The 20,627-nt window shown below is 46.7% G+C and overlaps 1 protein-coding gene across 12 annotated transcripts in view; it reads left to right on the forward strand.

Annotated features, from left to right (window-relative positions):
- LOC113583577 (neogenin) overlaps positions 1–20,627 on the forward strand; it is a 70,131-nt gene that overhangs the window by 46,617 nt on the left and 2,887 nt on the right. For 2 of the 12 annotated variants that reach the window (XM_035523842.1, XM_027019973.2), the window contains exons 8-27: positions 5,835–6,060; positions 6,215–6,369; positions 7,558–7,706; positions 7,849–7,987; positions 8,769–8,818; positions 9,809–9,950; positions 10,250–10,360; positions 12,490–12,684; positions 12,876–12,971; positions 14,142–14,377; positions 14,870–15,008; positions 15,168–15,275; positions 15,639–15,833; positions 16,060–16,092; positions 16,178–16,243; positions 18,949–19,087; positions 19,265–19,464; positions 19,581–19,673; positions 19,937–20,101; positions 20,393–20,617. In XM_035523842.1, the coding sequence (XP_035379735.1) occupies positions 5,835–6,060; positions 6,215–6,369; positions 7,558–7,706; positions 7,849–7,987; positions 8,769–8,818; positions 9,809–9,950; positions 10,250–10,360; positions 12,490–12,684; positions 12,876–12,971; positions 14,142–14,377; positions 14,870–15,008; positions 15,168–15,275; positions 15,639–15,833; positions 16,060–16,092; positions 16,178–16,243; positions 18,949–19,087; positions 19,265–19,464; positions 19,581–19,673; positions 19,937–20,101; positions 20,393–20,617 (2,862 nt within the window). The remainder of the gene's footprint in view (positions 1–5,834; positions 6,061–6,214; positions 6,370–7,557; positions 7,707–7,848; positions 7,988–8,768; positions 8,819–9,808; positions 9,951–10,249; positions 10,361–12,489; positions 12,685–12,875; positions 12,972–14,141; positions 14,378–14,869; positions 15,009–15,167; positions 15,276–15,638; positions 15,834–16,059; positions 16,093–16,177; positions 16,244–18,948; positions 19,088–19,264; positions 19,465–19,580; positions 19,674–19,936; positions 20,102–20,392; positions 20,618–20,627) is intronic. The other 10 variants (XM_027019975.2, XM_027019974.2, XM_027019976.2 and 7 more) reach the window with 10 other exon arrangements.

Consider the following 20,627-nt stretch of genomic DNA (forward strand, 5'->3'; position numbering starts at 1 on the left):
TGGTTGTCGCATGGCACAGGCCCACACTCTCACGTGCGTCTCTGTCAACGTGGGGTGCGAGCACATGTTCTCACGCGTCTGGAGCACATGGGAGGTGTGAGTGGCGCTGCATTGATTGTGGTGTGTGAGAAATCTGCTCCTCACTGCTGTCTGCGCCGCCTGGTTCGTTAGCACTGCCTGTAGACTCATTTGCACTGTTTGCTTGTGTATTAGCGTGTGCGTGCGTGTGTGTCAGGAGGGGGGTGGTTTAGTGAGAAGGGAGAATCACTAGCTCCATTCTAGTATTACCTACACACTTTTCAAAGCCAGTCGCCAATGACACAATCAAAGCACACACTGTGTGAACCTGAATGGAATGTGCTCTAGATCTGGGCCTTGTGGGTTTAGAGTCCAGCCGTGACGGTCCTTGCAGTGTTCTTGGTCACCCCGATGCGCTGCTCTGCTGGTGCATGCCACATAGCAGACAGCCAGAGAGTGAGGAATGGCCATCTTTGGGGAGCTATTGTTTCATCACTTGCTGCAGTAGCAACAAGAGGAACTAAGGCAAGCTCTCCCCAGCTCTGTGCTAGTTTATCATGCTTGCTCGTCAGTGTATGGAGAAGGGAACAGGCTGTGATGGAGGAGAGCAGACTACCCTGGTGCAGTTGAAGGCTAGGCAGACATGCTCTGTAATGTCTGCTCCTTCCCAGCTTAAAAGCCTTTTACAGCCAAATGGCTCAACAGAGTCAGCACTGTTCAAGTCCTGGGTTTCCCAGTGTCTCCCAGTTAGTGTGAATAAATGTTTGCAATTATGGAAATGAGACATTATAAGCATCACTCAAAAATCACTCGGGGCTAAATAGTATTTCCTGATTTATTTATTTATTTTTTAATTTAAATTAATTAATTTATTTATTTATTAAATCTTTTTTTCATGCTTGGAATCTTTATTAATTTGCTGTTGATGGTGTATTTATTCAGATGCAATGACCAACATAAACATTGTGCTATCCAGGTGCTGCTTCAGCTTGTAGTGCGATCTACAGATTGCATTCGTACTGGGCAGATGGTCTATGTCATTACATCTAGATTATTTGGACCTCATGTTGACCGTTTAAACAAAAGGTGCATTCTAATCACCTGAGTAGTTCCCTGCGAGGTGGAGTACACAAGGAATTTAGCCACTTTAAGGGAGACCCCAAACTGTAGCGAGTGAAAACATTCAATTCAAAAGTAGCTTCAAACTGCTAGAGTACTGGGTAACAGTTTATTGCTGTGCAAGAAGTTGACACCCATCAGAGTGTATCCATCAATCATTGTATGTCTCGTCAAGATATTCTGCAGAGGTAAACCTGCTGGCTGGCTGATTTATTGGAGAGCAACAAATAAAGGAGAATATGTCATAGTTCGTGTGTGTGTGTGTGTGTGTGTGTGTGTGTGTGTGTGTGCTATTAATATTTCATATATTTTTGTTGAAAGATATCAGTGTGTTGCGCAAGTACCCTGTTTAGAAAAGTCAGACAGAAGAGGAATTTAACTTAAATCTTATCTACTTGGCTCATGTTAGTTATCCTGAAGTCAATATTAGCAAGTTTCATGCACAATATATAGCAGTGTTACATGGATACAGCTCAGTCTAGCCACATTAGCAAACAAAGGAACTCATTGCCCAGCTGTCAAGAAAAAAACAAAAATGTGATCTGCATTATGATGTTGCCTTTCAAATGAAGGGATTTAATCTGTTGGCCATTACCACATGATTAGTGCGAGAATACATGGGTACTGCTTAGGGACCCTGTGGAATAGAGTGCAGCTTTAGTCTTTAGTGTGCAACTAAGTGTCTCTCTTCAGTTGTTGGTGGCTGTTTTTTGGAAGGTTAATAGGAATCATTGGTGCTTTTCAGATGCCTAGCACCTAGTTAGTGTGCGCGTGTGTGCGCGCGTGTGCACGTGTGCGCGCGCGTGTGCACGTGTGCGTGTGTGTAGTTGCCTCATGCTGAGATGACTACAAGGTGTGAAAGCGCTATTTTTCACTTCTCCAGCTGGGCCGACACCATAACTTCAGCCTAAATTACAGAAAGTGATAGCGATTTTGCATCACACTCTCTCTCCCTCACTCACGCACTCATTCAGTAATTTCGGCGGTGGATTAATCAGTGCTAGATGTTAAATGTCTTAAAGGCAGTGTGTGTGGTGTGCAGGAATAGTGAGAGCGTCTGAGCCCTGCTCAGGCTCTGCCTCCTTGGGTGTCCTGAAGATTACAGCGGGTGGAAAGCCTGCCCTCACGTCTCCCCCTCACCCAGATTGGCTTTGTCTCTGTGCCTGCTCGTGTCTTGCAGAGGTAGTGATTCTGCTACCTGCATCAATGAGCAATCAGGTGGTGTTGAGGCTTTGAATGGATGCTGATGATCTGGCCTGGTCTGCAGGGATGTTGGGGGGGGGGGTGGCATGTGGTCTGAGATGGAGGGAGGGCAGCGGAGAGACTCAGCGAGAGAGAGCCTGTTTGTTCGGAGAGCTGAACGGCCGGCTAGGCCAGATAAGCTCTCGCACATGGGCAGAATGTAGAGCAGAGTGGGATCCAGCAACGTAGGGTCAGAGTGACGCAAGAAGGGTCCGGGTTATTATGGCTGGGTGGCGCCCCACCTCCTGCATAAACGGAGCAGTGCTGAGCGAGCCTCTCCACCAGCAGCGTCAGGAAGTGCCGCCCACACCAGGCGCTATGCTTCTTCCCACTCCACCCTAATCTGTAATTCAGACACAACGGGTTATTTTTGCCTAGGTCCCAGGCCCCGGAGAGTGACTTTCTGCCCGTGGCACTTCTTCCTGTGAGTCACTCGATGGCGTGGTTTTGTTTTTGTTTTTTTGGTCTCTGCGCGACCGTGTCAGGGCCGCTGTTTAGCGCTGCAGTTCCTCAGCCGCATGGCAGGCCAGGGCTCTGAAGTTGCTAATGCTTGACATGACTCTCCCTGCGGGCTCCCCTGCGTTGCTGACAGGGCGGCGAGGAGCTGTCCGATCACCTTACTTTCCAGATCCTGGGTTGTGCCTGTCAAGACTGTCCAGACCCTGTGTAGATCCAGGGGTGTTTAAACTGCTATATCATATAACCAGTACTGTCATAGGCTGCGCATTTTGTCCATTTAAGAGTCAGAGGATTAGTCTAAGGTGTAATCATATCTCACTATTCTCTAAAAGGGAAATATGGCATAAATGTCAGCCCTTGGATCGTGGGAGGTCTGGTATATATGACCTCGTATTATAACTCGGGATTAAACCATCGCTGTGGGATCTAGTAATACTATTATCACAATTTATGCTGTTCATTACTTTTTCCTGATGAGAGCGTGCGTAGGGCGTGAGCTGTACAGAAGAGACCTGACAGGTGCGGAGAAGCCCTAGTGGCACCCATTCCCCCTGTGCACCGCTCACCCTGAGGCACCATGTTTAGATTTCAAAGTCCAGGAGCTGTGGGATAGATATCACGAGTGTATGAAGTGTCAGAACTCATGAAGGGTGAAATAATCTTGCCTATATCGTGGCGCAAACTCTTAAAATGTGGCTTTCAAAAATGATAAAATCCCTTCACACATACTCGTGCGTGCTCGCACTCGCTCTCTGTGTCGTGTGTGTGTGTGTGTTCATTAAACACATTGTGGTACAAGTTCAGTGAGAATCAGTCATCATAAACCAGGGCACGCAGTCTTCTCACCAGGCATTACTGCTGGCTTGTGCATGATAGATGTTTTCCCCCCCATTGTTATTTTAACACACACCTAATAATATCTAATATCACACACCTAATAATATCCTGAATGCTGCTGATCTTTTAAAGAGCAGCATTAGCATGGGTGGGGTTATCTTTGGACCTGGGCTTTGCCCTGTGTGGCCTGGTGTCTTTCCCCTGCTGTTATGTGACATGGCACACCTGGTGGCTGCTCTGGCCTGCCTGACGGGCTGTTTTGTACTTTTCCTGAGGATGTTGTACATTCAACCAGCCCAGCTTGTTTTGGATTGTCATGGTATGGTTTATAGTCTGGTGGAAACTGAGGAATTGCCATTGTGGTTGTGACTTTTGTCGTCTGGACACACTGGCCTGTTTTTAATAAGCGGTCTTTTTTGCGCTTAATCTGCTTTAAGACTGTGCATCATTACACAAGACATTCACCCACAAACTTTTACCCACCAGCTCACTGGAAGCAGCCCAAGGCGCTGATATGAAAAGCCTGTTTGAACTGATGATTGTTTAAACAGGGCTGGTTCATAAGCTGGACGACCACAGTCACATGTGAGCAGGCGCCAAGTGAGCTCGCCCCAGCTGAACCACAGCGAAACCACGTGCCATCTCTAAGAGAAAATACATCAGTGCACACACTTGGACTTTCAGAAGCACTGTGGAGAAGGTTAAGTGAAGCACACCATCTTCCTAACAGTTTTCCCAGATCCCATGAAGCATTTTAAGCATTTTAATTGCTAGAGCCATAGACAGGCCTCGCCCTGAGCGACACCTACCTCATGAACTCCAGCCAACCCTCAGCATACGTCAGTGTGGATGCGGTCGGGGGCTGGACGGCAGAGGCAGCCACGCGCCTGCGCGTGCCATTCAGGATGCAGCACTGCGCTTCTAAGCGAGAGGCGAGTGGCTCCACTCGACAGGGCCCCTGTGTGTGCCAGCCTTCAGCTGGCAGCAGATGGACACCGCGCCGCCAAGCGCGTCAGGCTGGCAGCCGCCTCGCCTCGCCTCACGGCTCTGCCGTGCTGTTCCTCTGGCCCGAGCGTCTGTTTGTGCAGTGAGACAAGGCCGGCTCAAAGGGCAGTACCCCAGTGCACACACTGAGTGCACACGCTCAGGGAGCTGGTTCATGACTGCATTTCAGCATCCAAGCCTCACTTCTGTCTCTGGTTGTCGTGCTGTTCTGTTCTATTCTTTTCTTTTATATTACATTTTGAATTCAACATTAGTGACTACTAGAGGTGTATCTTACAGAACTTCACATAGTTGGGCAATGCTTCACATATTTGGTCAGTGCTGTGATCCTGACATAACTGCAGAGTCACCTGCTCTATGGCACTACACCTCTCCACTCAGGGCTCACCCGTGAGATGAGTCTTATCTGCCCACCTGGCTGAGCCGTGGCCCAGCCCCGTGCAGATGCACGTTATGAGCTGCGTGGAGTATTCACAACGGGAGGGTTTCCACTCCACCACACCTCCTGGAGGAGAGCGAGCAGGGGTGCGAGCTCCTGTTAGGGAAACTGGGCGTGAGCTTCCTGAGCGCTGATGGGAGTAACGCGCACAGACCGCGCAAGGTCCAGAGGAGCAGCGGAGTGACGGGCACCCTGCCCTCACAGGGTTGGAACCAGCTACACTGCTTGCGTCAGATTTTTACAGACCAGGAATTAGGGAGAAAATATAACTTTTTGGGGTGCGGTATCTGGCAAATCTCACGGGTAGTGTTGCCTTCAGATGAATATATTTGAGAGAGAGGCAGTACTCAATGTCAGCAACAGATGGGTAGCTGTAATTAGCTTTGTGCTGACTGATGTGAGATTCGTTAATGACGTACCATCTCCTCAGTGCTGGCCTTGGCTTCTGCCTGTTTACCGTGGGTGACTTGCATGCTCTCACTCCATTGTAAATTTGGTGTGGTTTTTTTTTGTTGTTTTTTTTTTACATAGTGGAATGGTTTTTTTGGAGTGTGTGTGTGTGTGTGTGTGTGTGTGTGTGTGTCAATTTTATTTTCTTTTGTTTTTCCTGTTTTTCTCACCCTCCTTTCCTTACCCCACCTCCGTATCTTTATTTTACCCTCCCTGTTTCCTCCATGTTGCCCCACTCCCCCCCCCCACACGTGAAACACCCCAGACGTTGCCCTCCCCACGTCTGCTGTCCCCTCACTGACCAGTGCCACTACTGACCATGTAGCCTCCGGCCCGGGCGAACGCCCAGGCCCCGCCCCCACGGCCCCCAGGGACCTTGTGGCGTCGTTGGTCTCTACCCGCTTCATCAAGCTGACCTGGCGTCTACCGGCTGAGCTGCACGGAGAGAACCTCACTTACTCCGTTTTCCACAGCCTCCACGGCTCCAGCAGGTAGGCCCTGCAATGTCCACATTAAAACGCCAATCTGTGCTTTGCTGAAAAGCTTCTTGTGTGGTGACTCTTTGAATCTTGCCATGAGAAGACAAGCTCAGTTTTAAGTAAGCTCTCCCGTAACCCTTCACGCCTGCACCTCCTACCTTGACAGGGAGCGTGTGGAGAACACCACAGCGCCGGGAGAGATGCAGGTCACCATTCAGAACCTCATGCCAGACACCAAGTACACCTTCAGGGTGGTAGCGTCCAACAGAAACGGCCTGGGTGAAAGCTCGCCCCCCCTTACAGTGGCCACCCAACCTGAAGGTAGGACATGCACACAAACACTCATGTAGACCTACAGACCCCCCACGTCACAGTGGGGCCTGCAGAAGCTGGGCCAATCCTGTGGTCTCCCCTCACCTGGCTCTCTGAAGCCAAACAAACAGGACCTGTGTCGAGTCTGCTTGTCTGTTTACTCCAGCCAAACAGAATACTAAAACTGACTTGGGGGAACGCGGGGTGGGGTTCGCAGTCACCTTCACACTGAAACATTCTCTGTCTGAGCTTTTGGTCTGAGCCTGCCCAGCATGTGTGTGGGAACACTGAATATTCCGACACATCCACAGTTGAACTGGCTGGTATCAAGAGTAATGCGCAGCATTCTGGGTGATTGTATTGTGTATTTCATTAGTGCTGTGGATGGCCAGTATATGTGGGCTTACACTCCTCACTCTTTATTATGGGTCCATGCACAGAGTGCATGGTAATAGCTGGCCATAAGCTGGCAGTAAACACTACATACTCAACACAAAGGCATCTGAGCACGGAACTGAGATTTGCTTGCCAGTCGACTTCAAACAACAGTAACAAATGGCATCGCTTCTAGGTCGGCACGCCTACACCTTTTTGAAAGACTTTTTTGTTTGAATACCAGTCGTAGACTACAAAAAACATTTGCATGGTGATGGAGAGAAGAAATCTCTTCTGGAGCCTAGCTGCACATCAGATGCAGTAGAGTTTGTGCCTCTTTGCGTGCGAGGTTGTCATTATTGAAAGACTCCTGCTGTGCTGGAAGGAAGCGTGTCATCTCACGTCTCAGTACACTGTAAAGTTTCAGGATTGAGAAAAACAAGCAGTCGAACAAAACAGGCATGACGCAAAAGTAAAAGCTTTCTGAGTCAGAAGTTTGTCGGGAGACATGGCCCTTTTGAAGCAGCTGACTCTGCAATGAATTTGGCATAAGCCCAGCATGCTCGGAAGGAGCGAGCTGCTCGCACTTGTCCGGACAGTCACCAGGAAGACCATGTGGAGGAACCTATGCCAGATGTGATGCCTTTAATTGTGGTTTCAACCACAGCTGACATGCCTTGGTGTTTCTGTAACTTATCTTTGAGATCTATTGGATATGGGTTGGCTGTAGAGGTTGTGCTAGTCATGGTTGATCTGATGGGATTGGGGAGCTTGTATAAAATGCTATTCTAAAAGCTATGTTCCCTCATCTGGTCATTGCAGTGCAGGTACCGGGTCCTGCCCCCAACCTGCAGGCAGCGTCCATCACCTCCACCTCAGTCACGCTCACCTGGGAGAGACCTCTTACCGGCAATGGGGAGATCCACACGTATAAACTCTACTACAGTGAGAAGGGTCAGGATACGGAGCAGGTGCGGGCAAGAAACCATGTCTGAAATACATGCTTAGACCTGGCTGTACCTTAGTGACCCTTCCTGTCATCAGTGCTTCATGTAAAATGGAAAGGCTTCTTTCTCCGACCTTATTCCTACTCATTTGGTTTGTGTCTCTTAGGACTTGGATGTTGCAGGCCTGTCCTACACCATGACAGGGCTGAAGAAATTCACAGAGTACAGTTTCAGAATGGTGGCTTACAACAAGCATGGGCCTGGGGTCTCCACTGAAGACCTGCTCATTCAGACGCTCTCTGATGGTAGGCTCTCCTCAAATCATGTTAGTGTTTGTGTTAAATGAGTAAAGGATGTGTAGTCTGCCTCTGTATGTAGTGGTGTTGTATTATTGTGTTGTAGCGTCATGCATTACATTACAGATACAGAAACATAAACAACAAGCGAACCTGATAAACCCAAACATTGTGACAAGTGTGCACGTGACTTGAGAAAGCTGGAAGATGGTGTTGTACTGATTGCTCCGTGTCTTCTCTGGACTGAAGTGAGAGTGAGATGGGGCTTGTCACTATAGGAGTGTGGCAGGTGGTGTTCTACAACTTGGAAAAAATGGTGGAAATGTGAGAACAAAAGAGCGGAGGCAGCTCGATGAAGGAAAAACCCACAATAAATGACAAGCTGATACTGAGCGCATTCACACACTCGTCTCTCTCACACTCGCTCATTTGCGCTCGCTCGCTCTCTCTCTCTCTCTCTCTCTCTCTCTCTCTCTCTCTCTCTCTCTCTCTCTCTCTCTCTCTCTCTCTCTCTCTCTCTCTGTCATTTTCCTTCTCATTCTTTTTCTTTTAGACACATGCAAACACACAGCAACAGGAGTCATTATAAATTTGCAGTAGTACCTGTTAATGTGTCTTTAGGGAATATGATTCTCAAAGTGTCATCGAGAAAGACGACAGAATCCCAAATGTACTAACAGCACAAATGAGCAGGATTTTGTAAACAAGCTCTCTGATTCCATTAGTTACTGAGCTGTACATCATGATGCTGTTTTTCAAACCCGTCTGGCCATCTTGCCCATTTTTACAGTACCAAGTGCTGCACCACAGAACGTCTCACTTGAAGTCCAGAACTCGAAGGTAAGTATGCAGGAAAATTGTGACCTGTTTTAAAATTAAATTTGGAAAATTTATTATTTGAATGGTTTTACTTTTCTGAGGAAATTGGTGTGTGCGTATGTATAGCATTTCCTAATCTGGGGTACTCATTTAACAAATGTAATGTATTAGGACAGCCCTCAGGTAAGTCTAATGGACATCCTTCTAATGCATTCATTTCTAACAGGTCAGGTTGTTTGAGATCCGTTAGCTCACAGCTCATTGGCTCCTCTGCACTCTTGAGTACAACACCTAGCTTGTTGATTCTTTTTGGCATTTTAAAGTGGCAAGTATTTCAAGTTGTCTAAATATACATATTTCTCTTAAAATACATGTGTCTCCTAAATGCAATATTTAGGTGAAAAGATGATGAGCTTATAAATGACAATAGAAGCAACAGTTTCATGTTCCAATTTTTAGAATCTTTCCTTTCAAAATCTGAGCTGTGCATGGCCGAGTTCTAATGCTGCACGGATACAGAATGTTTTGCAGAGAGCGCAGGCGATAAAATGGCTTGTGTTGTCCTCCAGTGTGGCTGTGTATACCTCCTGAGGATTTCAGTCAGGGCATTTGGACATGGCAGCCTTTCAGAACCTTTAAAGGACCTGGTCATGTGACTCCATATCATTCTTATCTTCATATCATTCGTATCCAGTTCTCCCTGTGTATGCAAATCACGGCACTGGGTCTGCATGGGTAATGTCTGATATGTCTGGAATGATAATGTCTGGTTGCTAAGCAGTACCATAGAGAATTATGTGGGCGTGTGGCGCACACCTGCACATACCCTTAGTGTATAGCAATGAGGTTGTGCCACTCGAAATAAAGCATTAAAATAAAACACATGCACCTCTGCTAACTCGACCTCCTAAGACAGAGGTCAGAAATGGGCTGTCTAACTATGATGGGCTATGTTTGACTTGACGTCAGCCATGCCGTCTGCTGTGCTCTCTCCTCGGTTTTGTACCCCAGAGCATTATGATCCGGTGGCAGCCCCCGCCTCCCGGCACTCTGAATGGGGAGCTGACGGCCTATAAGATCCGCTACAGGAAGAGTGGTAGGAGGGGCGAGGCTGCTGAAGTCATGACTACTCAGCTTTCTCAGCTTATAGATGGTGAGTGAGTTCTTCCTTTACCATTTCAATAGTTGCTTCTTGTAACCCAGAACATTATCTCTCATGAGCACAAACAGTTAATCACATCTGAGATCCCCTGACAGCTGCTCAGGAGCATGCCTAGGATTCAGCGAGCTTGACCTTGCAGCTGTAAATCCAGAGGCAGGAAGCTGTAGCACGAATCCATCACTGAAGAGAAGAAGCAACTATATCATCATTTATAATTTATGTGGCAAGTGTGGAGTGAACTGGGGTGTTGAGAGGGGAGGACAGGCTGACATGGCTCCATCTCACCATAGGTCTAGACAGTGGAGCGGAGTACTCGTTCCGGCTGTCGGCCAGCACGACCAACGGCACGGGACCCGCCACAGAGTGGCTCACTGCTGAGACCTTCGAGAGTGACCTGGACGGTAAGAAAGCAGCAGCGTGCCTACGGGATCAGTGGAGGGTCAAGAGAGCTTCGGGATTCCTAGCCAAGGCACAAAATAAAAGTGGTTGCCATGTATCAAAGGATTTTTCTCTGCTCTCTAAATGCGTCACTGAAGGCTTATGCGCCGACTCTGCTGTTACGCTTGAATAACGCCGTCTCTGTCCCAGTGGATGTTAGAGGGGAAACTGCCATTATTGATCACAGTGCAGACTCATCTGGTGTGGAGGAGGACCGGGAGATAAGAGAGTAGGAAGTTATTAAACACAGATCAAACAGGAGCACACAGATAGACTGTAGCGCATCAATACCGAATGCCATGCTGAATAATGCAGCTCTTCATCTGCGTTCTGAAAACCTGCCCAGAGACAGTGGTGAGTGGCTCCAACAGCCAGGGCCTTTTTCTGAGTGCTGAGTGCAGTCAGGCCACTAGGACATTCTGATGAATCTTTTAATTAAGGGATCATGCTGAACACCTTACTGCAGCACAGATGTTATATGGGCTACATGGCTGCATACTGAAATTGCGATATGATGAAACTTTATGTAAAGCCTGCTGTGGGTCGTGGTTGAAGGTTCTGTGTTTGTCATGCCATGTGAACGCGCGTGATTAGGAGGAATGTTCTGACAGCAGGATGAAAGCCTGATTGGGAGATCACACTCCACACAGTAGAAACCGCATCAGTTCACGTTGATGAATGCAGTTTCTTATTCTGAATCTAATGTACTGTTACATATAACATGCAGCCTTTGTATGTGTTTATTGTTTGGAAAATTTTGATACTTTTATGCAAACCCTCTTTAATTTGTTCACATTAGGTTATCACTTCTGGCTGTTTTGTTTAGTAGTTTCAGCAATATGTATTGTGAAGTTTTGGCTGTAGGTATTGTGGCACTACAGTATGTCTTTGAAAGAGAAGTGTTTTCCCTCTTAGCCTTCGCAGTTCTGCCCATGCTTTACCTCCTTGTTTACTGTTTTAGCTCTGAGCTTGGTTTTGTGTTCCTATGCTGTGTATGGGAAGTGAGTGGAAGAGAGTCATAGAAGCACAATTGCTACACATTAGGGCTGAGCACTGGCTCTGAAAGGTTCTGCTGGTATTAAAGATGAAACTCCTTGCGACTCTGAAGTGCAACTGCGTTGCAGCCAGAACTCATGGCAGCACTGGGAGTTGATCTTCCTGGTTGGTGTTCCCTGTAGCTGAACGATTTCAGCATGCTGTTCAAAGAGTGGGGGTTTTGTCCCTGCTCTGTTGTTCAGAGACACACTGAAGCAGCGAGGATAAATAGCCCTAAGTGTTTCAGCCGATTAGGACAGCTAAGATGGATTAATAACTGTGCTTTTTCATTCGCATCAAGACATCCCTGGTGAGGCAGCCGACGCAGCGGAGTTCTTCGAGCTCGAGCTATTTTTTTTACATAAACTCTCTATAATGCATACATGGCTGAAGCACTGAAAGCACAGTGTTACTTGACACAGCCCTGTGAATAAGCACAGATTTAAACTAATTAATCAGTTTAATGTCTCCAAATCGAATGGGTTTTCAAGAAAGTTCTCTAACTGGCTCCTTATACTTCGTAAAAAACAGTGCTGCAGATCCACACACTGGCGTGGAATTAAGCTCAGCTGCAGGAAAGAGATGGAGCAGAAATGGCTTCGTAATATAAGCCTTTCTTTTAACTTGTGCCAAAAATAAACTAAGACCTTTTTTTGTCACTTGCCCTTTTTTCTTGCACACTCCGTGATTATGAAGGAGTGATCAAAGCTGTGCTCATGCCTGCTCTGTGTCCTGTGTGGCAGCTTCCACTGAAGTGCCCCTCCATTCTGGTTTTGAAGTTACTTCTTCCTCAGAAGGGAGAGTCGTAGCATTGTGATGGGGGGAGGGTTTATGGGACCTCACTGCTCCATGACCTGGGACCAGCTCCAGGACCCTGAAGAGGGGACCTTGCTTGGCTCCTCCATTTATTATAACTCACTTCTGAAGGTGCCATCTGGTTTTTATCCACTCATTAGAATGGGATTATAAAATGGAGATGGTGACACTGCATATGAATGTCTGTGTACACTTGCATTATACATCCCTGTACAGGCGAGTGTCTGTGTGTGTTTTGCAGAGTCTCAGGTGCCTGGGATGCCCAGTTCGCTGCATGTGCGGCCCCTGGTGAACAGCATTGTGGTGAGCTGGACCCCACCAGAGAACCAGTACATTGTGGTGAGAGGCTACAGCATTGCCTATGGCATAGGGAGCCCTCACGCACAGACCATTAAAGTGGACTACAAACAACGCTACTACAGCATCGACAACCTGGGTAACCTGCTGTCTAAATTTGCTTTTTCTTTGCTCATTTTGCATTCTGGGGGGCCATTTTCCTCTTTCCTCGACCCCGAGATGGAGCAAAGGCAGTTTGCTGGTGGGAAGCTGATGGTGGGTTGGAAGGGTGGGAAGAGTGTGTGTGAGTATGTGAAAGCCAAGTGTTTCCTGGTGTGTGCGCCTTTCCAGACCCCAGCTCCCATTACGTGATTACTCTGAAGGCCTTCAACAACATGGGTGAGGGAATACCTGTGTATGAGAGCGCCATCACCAGGTCTCAGTCAGGTACATACCCACGCACAGCTCAAGAATTGGATGATGATGATGATGATGAACTGCTTTGTACTGTACAAAAAAAAATTTCAAGTCAAATGATGTTTGATGCCCTATTTATTCAATAAAAACATAGCAAATTTTTTTCCATTTTGTTTCATGAAGTTCTCACAGTGCCTCTTGTTTTACTAATGCTAAGAAACTGTGTGGATTGTAAGGCTTCATTCTGTATCTTGTTTGCCATATCCGATATCTACTCTGTCTGAGGTGATACCCTCAGGGGTAGTATCAGTGTCAAGATTCGCATGACATCTCTATATATTTTCTTAACAGCCCCAAAGTATTAAATTGCCTGAAGATGTGCAATTGCCTTTTTCTTATCTGAAGTCTGGTTTGGTGCATGTCTAAACACTTTAGCACATTTGCTACATAACCAGAAGCCAGAACCTGAGTAGAGAGAGTTAGAGAGAGAGCTTCATTGCTCCAGCGTTGAAACCCAACCCCACACCCCTTCAGCAAGAGGAGTCAGCATGGTGGACGAGTGTGTAAGGGGTGCCCTCTGCAGTCCTCTGGGCATGCTCCGTTGCCGTGCAGCAGGTCATTATAGCAAACTCCAGCACACGGGGCCACTTTAGGGCAAATATCCGGCCCACGCAGACGCCAGAAATCTGAGCACATATCATGTCATGTGGCTGTGACCTACAAAGAGAGCTAACGCAGGAGACAAGGAGATAAACAAATAGTTGGAACCCAAATATTTTTGGAATTGCCTTGGATGTGGATGTTGTGGTACAGTGTGAATACAACATGCATCAGCTATGGATGTGTCATTCTCTACACTTTACTGGGATGGTTTTCAGACCCAGACCCCATTTTAAGATGCATAACCATCCCTGTTCCTGAGTGGTGATTTTAATCTGTGATGCTTGCATTTGTTTTTGAATATACTGCAAATTCTAAATAGCTATGCTAGTATTCTCTGCTCTAATGGTATCTCTCTCTCTCTCTCTGCCCCCACCCCAATGTTCCCCTGCCATTGCTCTGCTCCCCCATTTAAACACATCATTCCCTTTATTCTCATAACCCCCCCCCCCCCCCCCCCTTGCTGTTGTTTTTTGTGAACCATTGTCTGTTTCATGCTTTGTGTTTGCTGTCACCTGATGCCATGTTGACTGCTGCCAGATCCCATAGACCCAGAGATTGATTTGTTTGAACTCTTCCACCACCCCCCCCACACCCCAGCACCCGACCCCTCCCCCATGCTACCCCCCGTGGGTGTTCAAGCCTCTGTCGTCAGCCACGATGCCATCAAGGTCTCCTGGGCCGATAACTCGTTGCCCAAGAACCAGAAGATCACAGACTCCAGATACTACACCATCCGCTGGAAGACCAACATACCTGCCAACACCAAATATAAGGTGCTACAGTAGCTGCATACACACCCAGGAATGGACAACTGTGTTGTGTGTGTGTGTGTGTGTGTGTGTGTGTGTGTGTGTGTGTGTGTGTGTGTTTGTGTGTGTGTGTGGTTGTTGGAAATGCAGTTTAAAATTCATTGAAATAACACCCTCATAGTCCTTGGAATCGATCTTGGTTTTCATGTGCTTCACTGCCTTGGGTTCCGTGTGGAACACACATTCTTTCTTTAGCTCTGTTGACGCATTCATTCCCGCCAATCTATTTTACAAATACTTACAGCGCCTCCAAGTGGACAAATATTGAAATTGCATTTAAACGGCTATTTTTCTCTAATTATATTTTCCTGGTTATAGCAGTGATTACACTTTTAGGTGATTGTTTCACTTGAGCAAAGTTCTAAATAGAGATAAACATCTTTAGAAGTGGTCATTTGTGTTTCTGGATCATCATTCTAAGTAAGACATGGTTGGCTTTGGACGTGGTCTTTTCAGGTTGCGAATGCCACCACTCTGACCCACACAGTGGCGAACCTGAAGGCCAACACTTTGTACGAGTTCTCAGTCATGGTGACCAAGGGCCGGCGCACCAGCACCTGGAGTATGACTGCTCATGGCACCACCTTCGAGACACGTGAGTGGCCTGCCTGGGTGGAGCGAACACACACACACACACACACAACGGCAAGCAAGGGCATCCACATGGGCGGCGTAAACACCGACTCGCTCTTAATAACGGTAGTGAGGATTGGCTCGGGCCTCAGCTAGGCCGTGTATGTCTCCCTCTCCCCAGTTCCCACCTCCGCTCCCAAAGATGTGACGGTGGTGAGTAAGGAGGGCCGTCCCCGCACCATCAACATCAACTGGCAGCCACCGTCGGAGGCCAACGGCAAAATCACAGGTGCCTGATGCATACTGCTGCTCTCCAGTGCAGATGTGGTCAGGGCTATAAGCAAGGCCCGCGGAGCGTGGCCAGCATTGCGGTGACCCTCGGCTCTGTGGTGAAGAGTGGGCGTGTGAGGGTGGCAGAACTGCCACAAAAAGGCATAACAGGCTAGTTTAACACGGCTTAGCATGTAAAACAATGTGTTAACAACAAATAGCAAGCATGAAGCAAAGGGTAAAACAAGACTCAGATTCAGAAGCAGTCTAGAATTTTGCTGGAGTCTGAATTGATATATGCATAGAGCACAGAGTGAGCAGAGCGTGTGACTGGCTAGTGGAACCAGGCCCATGTTCCTGTGTTCTCTCGCCCTCTGTCCAGGCTACATCATCTATTACAGTACAGATGTGAATGCAGAGGTGCATGACTGGGTTGTAGAGCCGGTGATGGGGAACAGACTGACGCACCAGATCCAGGAGCTCACGCTAGACACTACCTACTACTTCAAGATCCAGGCCCGCAATTCTAAGGGCATGGGGCCGCTATCTGACACAGTGCAGTTCCGCACGCCCAAAGGTAATCAATCAGTCTTGGCAAATGGTACCAGCACCAGGCTAAGCCCTCTGCAAGGCCAATGTCTGATTAAAACTATTTGGAAGGTCTCACAGCAGCCAATACGACCTAAGTAAGCTTCCATGTATACTGCTGCCGTTAGCAGAAGTGTGTCCATATTTTCTGCTGTTACCTCTACCTCTTCTAACCACTCTTCTCTCTCCCTCTGGATCCTGTCGGCTTCTTTTAGCTGAGCCCTTGGACAAAATGTCGAGTGATCAAGGTAACTGTTGCCTTCTCTGTACCTGGCTCGCAGCACTAATGTCTGGTCAGATGGTTTGTTTCTAATGGTTTAACCTTGATGTCAGTAGGCTTTCAGGGGAAGGCAGGTGGACGCTCAACTCTGCCCGATCACGGATTTGGATCCTCCCTAGGTAAACATGTAATAAACAATAAACCAGAGCGTTTAGACTACCGTCAGCCTCAACTCATTCCCTTTCTTTCTCTTTATCTGTCTCACACACTCTCTCACTCACACACTCTCTCACTCACACACACACACACACTCTCACTCACTCACTCACTCACACACACACACACACACACACTCACTCACTCACTCACTGACTCACACACACTCACACACACTCACTCATATACGCATAAACACACACCTTTTCTTTACTTCTGTCACTCTTTCAGGCATATTTTCACTCTACTACCTAAAACCAAAAGCCATAGTAATTGAGACCTGTTCTCACTGTCTGGATCAAAAACGTGTGTTGCTTGAAGAGATGTAACGATCGGCCACGTTAAAACCACTTACAGGTGAAGTGAATAACATTGATTATCTCATTACATTGACAGTTGGGATATATTGGGCAGCAAGTGAATGGTCAGTTCTTGAAGACGAAGTGTTTGAAGCAGCTAAAATGGGCAAGTGTAAGAATCCGAGTGACACTGACAAGGGACAGATTCTGATGGCTAGAAAACTAGGTTAGAACATCTCCGAAATGGAAGGTCTTGTGGGGTGTTTCTGTTATGCTGTGGTCAATAACTACCAAAAGTGGTCCATTTCACTTGGGGTGTGTAGGCTGTCCCATCTGGTCCAATCCCGAGGAAGACCTACTGCAGCACAAAATGCTGGCTCTAATAGAAAGGCATCAGAACACACAAAACGTTGCAGCTTGCTGTGTATGGGGCTGTTTAGCCACAGCTTGGTCAGAGTGCTGATGCTGATCATTCAAGTGCCTACACTGGACACATGAGCATCATAACTGGATCGTGGAGAAATGGAAGAAGGAAAAATGGACTTCCGAGGTCTTGTGGAGTCCATAACTTGACAGGTCAGAGCTGTTTTGGCAGCCCGAAGGGGACCTACATAGTATTTAGGCAAGTGGTTTTAGTGTTATGACTGATGGATTTTATGTAATAAATGTGGAATTCTTTACAAAATCATTACAGAGTCTATTTTAGGGGACCTGAATACATGAATAGAGCTTAGGGTCTAAGGCAGCCAACCATGATTACATCAAACTCTCAAACCTATTAATGTTATTCTGAGTGTCTACTCTGAGAAATAGGTGGCAGTGATGTGACTGAATGAGTGTGAGTGTGCAGCTGTTCCTTGGGAAAATTTTAAATCTCATTTTATGCAGGTAGTGAGTAAATTGACATCCTTTAAAACTGAGAATTAAAATTTGCACAGCATTACACAGAGGACAGAGCCATGACAGTGAGGTAATTTGTCTGAATAACTGGTTCTTGTAGGGATTATTGCGGTGACACACACACACACACACACTCACACACACACACACACACACACACACACACACACACACTAAAAAACAAATGAAGTAGAGGATAATTGTGGAGGCTATAAATTATTTTTAACAAAAATGACCAACTAAAGCTAAGGATGATATTAAAGTGGTTTGATTATAGCAAGCATACAGCAATCAGTGAAATGTTCAAAGATTAGCCTTGATATCCATGATAAAATATGTAAGTCTGTAAAATACTAGGTGAACTTGGACCCAGTAAAGCAATGGGAGTAGGTGGCATTCCAGCGAGGTTTCTTAGTGGCGCTGCAAACATTACCCTGTACGTTACCCTTATTGTTAAATCTATCAGTTGAACAAGGTAAGGATCCAGACGACTTTCAGATTGCATGAATTTTTAAAATTTGTAAAATGGAGAGAATTCTAGAACAGTCACTTTTGTGCATTTTGTCTTTTTTTTTCTTTTTTTTTTATGAACTACTGTGGATTCAGGAGAGTCCACTCCACTGAAGCTTGTGTGATTTGTATTTAATTGCTTTTAAAGTACTAATGAAAATTGGTAATGGGTCATTTTCTAGGAAAGCCACACTCCTAGGTGCATCAGCAGTAAAAGCCATGGCTGGGACATTAGTTCAAGGCCAATTTGATTACGTAGCCATGATCAGCTACAGCAGAAGAAAGGATTACTAGTTGTTTAGTCAAAACGAGTTCTGAAAATACTTCCCCGAGAACGTTTGAGGGCAGATCATTTTTGGTCCTCCAGTGGAGAAAAGAGTACATCAAATCACACTGAGATTTAGTGTTTTTAGACAGAAATATTCTGAATTGTGCTACCACAGGTAGTGTCTCAAATCTAAATCCTTTTCAAATGTAACAGCGCAACTGGCAAACATTTTTATAGTTTATGGAATAAGCGTCCTGTTTCTCTCAAATTATTACAAGCTGAGAGTAGTTTTAAATATGCTTTGAAGAAATTATTTTAAGCAGCCTAGTTTGTGGTGATGTAGACTGTTATGTTAATTTTTATGTATCCACTATTTGCCTGATCTATTCATAACAGACAGTTATCATATCTACAGTGGAAATAAGCCTTTGGGCTTTCTTTGTTTTTTTTAATCCTCGACTATTTTTTTGGATGCCTGCAAGATCTGCGTATATGCAGTCTTGTTTCTATCTTATAGGAGACTCTTTTATAGGATCTCTTTCACTCATGCACACTTTCACTCACTTATGTTGTGCTCATTCCCTCACAAACACTTTCACTCTATCTCTCTTAGACATATTTTTAATCTTTCATTCACACTTTCTCTCTCTCTTCTTATTTCTCACACACGTTCACTCTCTTCATGTCTCAGATAAGCCTGGAATCACGGGCAGTCATGAGAACCATATCCTGGTGATCGTCATCATCGTTTCTGTGGGAGTGTTTACCATTGTCGCTGTGGTAGTGGGAGCGGTTCTCTGCACACGGCGCTCTAACTCTCAACAGAAAAAGTGAGGTTTTGAACTTTGTGCATGCGCACACAGCCTCGCTGATGAGTATAGTCTCTCACTTAAAGTAAATATCTGTACTTGGGTAAATGTAATATGTTATGTGAATCAGTCACTAGTAACAAAATATTGTATTAATTCAGTGTTTAAATGTAAAGGTCTAGCTCTCCCTTAAAGCAGGTGTTCACCTCTTAGGAAGCGAGCAGCCTGCAAGTCTACTAATGGCTCGCATAAATCTAAAAGCACCTCCAAAGACCTGAAGCCCCCGGACCTCTGGATCCACCATGAGCGTGTGGAGATGAAGCCCATAGATAAATCCCCTGAGCCCAACTTGGTCATGACAGAGACACCCATCCCCCGCAACACGCAAGAGCCCTCAGGTGAGCCTCCCCGCCCCACCCACCGCAGGAATATGGGGAGGGATGTTGCTGCAAACACACATCACAGTTCAGCTGTAAGGGCTCTAAAGGGTGGGTGTTTGTATGTGTGTTTGCAGGTCATGAGGTTGAGGAGAGTGTGTCTACACTGGCAGGCAGAAGGGGAGTGAGGCCCAAAATTATGATGCCCTTTGACCCCCAGCCACCACAGCGTAAGCTCACACAAACTCCAAATTCCTTGAATCTGTACTGGAGAACGTAGAAGTAAACGCCTCTGCCTTCTTAAGATCAGGCTCTTGCACTTACTGTGATGTTGACAACACTTTGCATTTGAAAGGTGTACACAGAGGAAGTCTTCCTTGTCAGTCCTTGCTTCTCCCATTCTCTGCCCTATCCTGGCTCCTCATGCTGGATGATCCAGGCCAGCCGTGTTCATTCGGGTCGTTAACACACGTCATTTGTCTGCCATTCTCAGCTGTCATTAGTGCCCACCCCATCCATTCGCTTGACCATCTTCATCACCACCACCACCATCACTATCACCCTCCACCCCGTGGCTATCTCCATCACCAGATCAGCCTGAGGGCTCCAGCCACACCCTCCACCCCTGTCCCCTATGTAGACAGGGCTCCTTCTTCTGGTGAGTCTTCTTGGCTGCCCTGTAAAGGCAGTTTAGGGTAATGCTAGTGTTGCATATAATGGTAGGTATCTAGATGATGGTTTCCATACAAAAGTAATGGTTTTGCTATGGTTTCCTCAGCTCTGGAATGTTCTGTCCTATTTCATTCATGTTCACTCAAGGTTCCGCAACTAATTTCATATTATATTTATGCATTCCTGTTGGTGATGCCCAGTCTTCCTGCAACCCTACCAGTCAGTGTTTGCAGTGTGCTGTAAATCCCTGTGTGTGTGGTATGGCTTTGCTGTTTAGAGTCCGTAAGGACCCAGCCTCCTGCTCCTCAGCCCCCCAGCGCAGCCGAGCTGCAGCAATCAGAGGCGGTGATTAAAGAGGAGGACCCCCCCTCCTACAAGCCCCCCTCAGCCCACGTCCACCCCAGCCACCCCATGAAGAGCTTTGCTGTGCCCACTGTTTCTGTCTCAGCCCACAACCCGCCCAGCTCTGCCCTGCCCTGCACGCCACTGCTGGCTCAGCCAGGTCAGCTTTC

This window comes from Electrophorus electricus, chromosome 2, assembly GCF_013358815.1.
Source record: "Electrophorus electricus isolate fEleEle1 chromosome 2, fEleEle1.pri, whole genome shotgun sequence".
NCBI lineage: Eukaryota > Metazoa > Chordata > Actinopteri > Gymnotiformes > Gymnotidae > Electrophorus > Electrophorus electricus.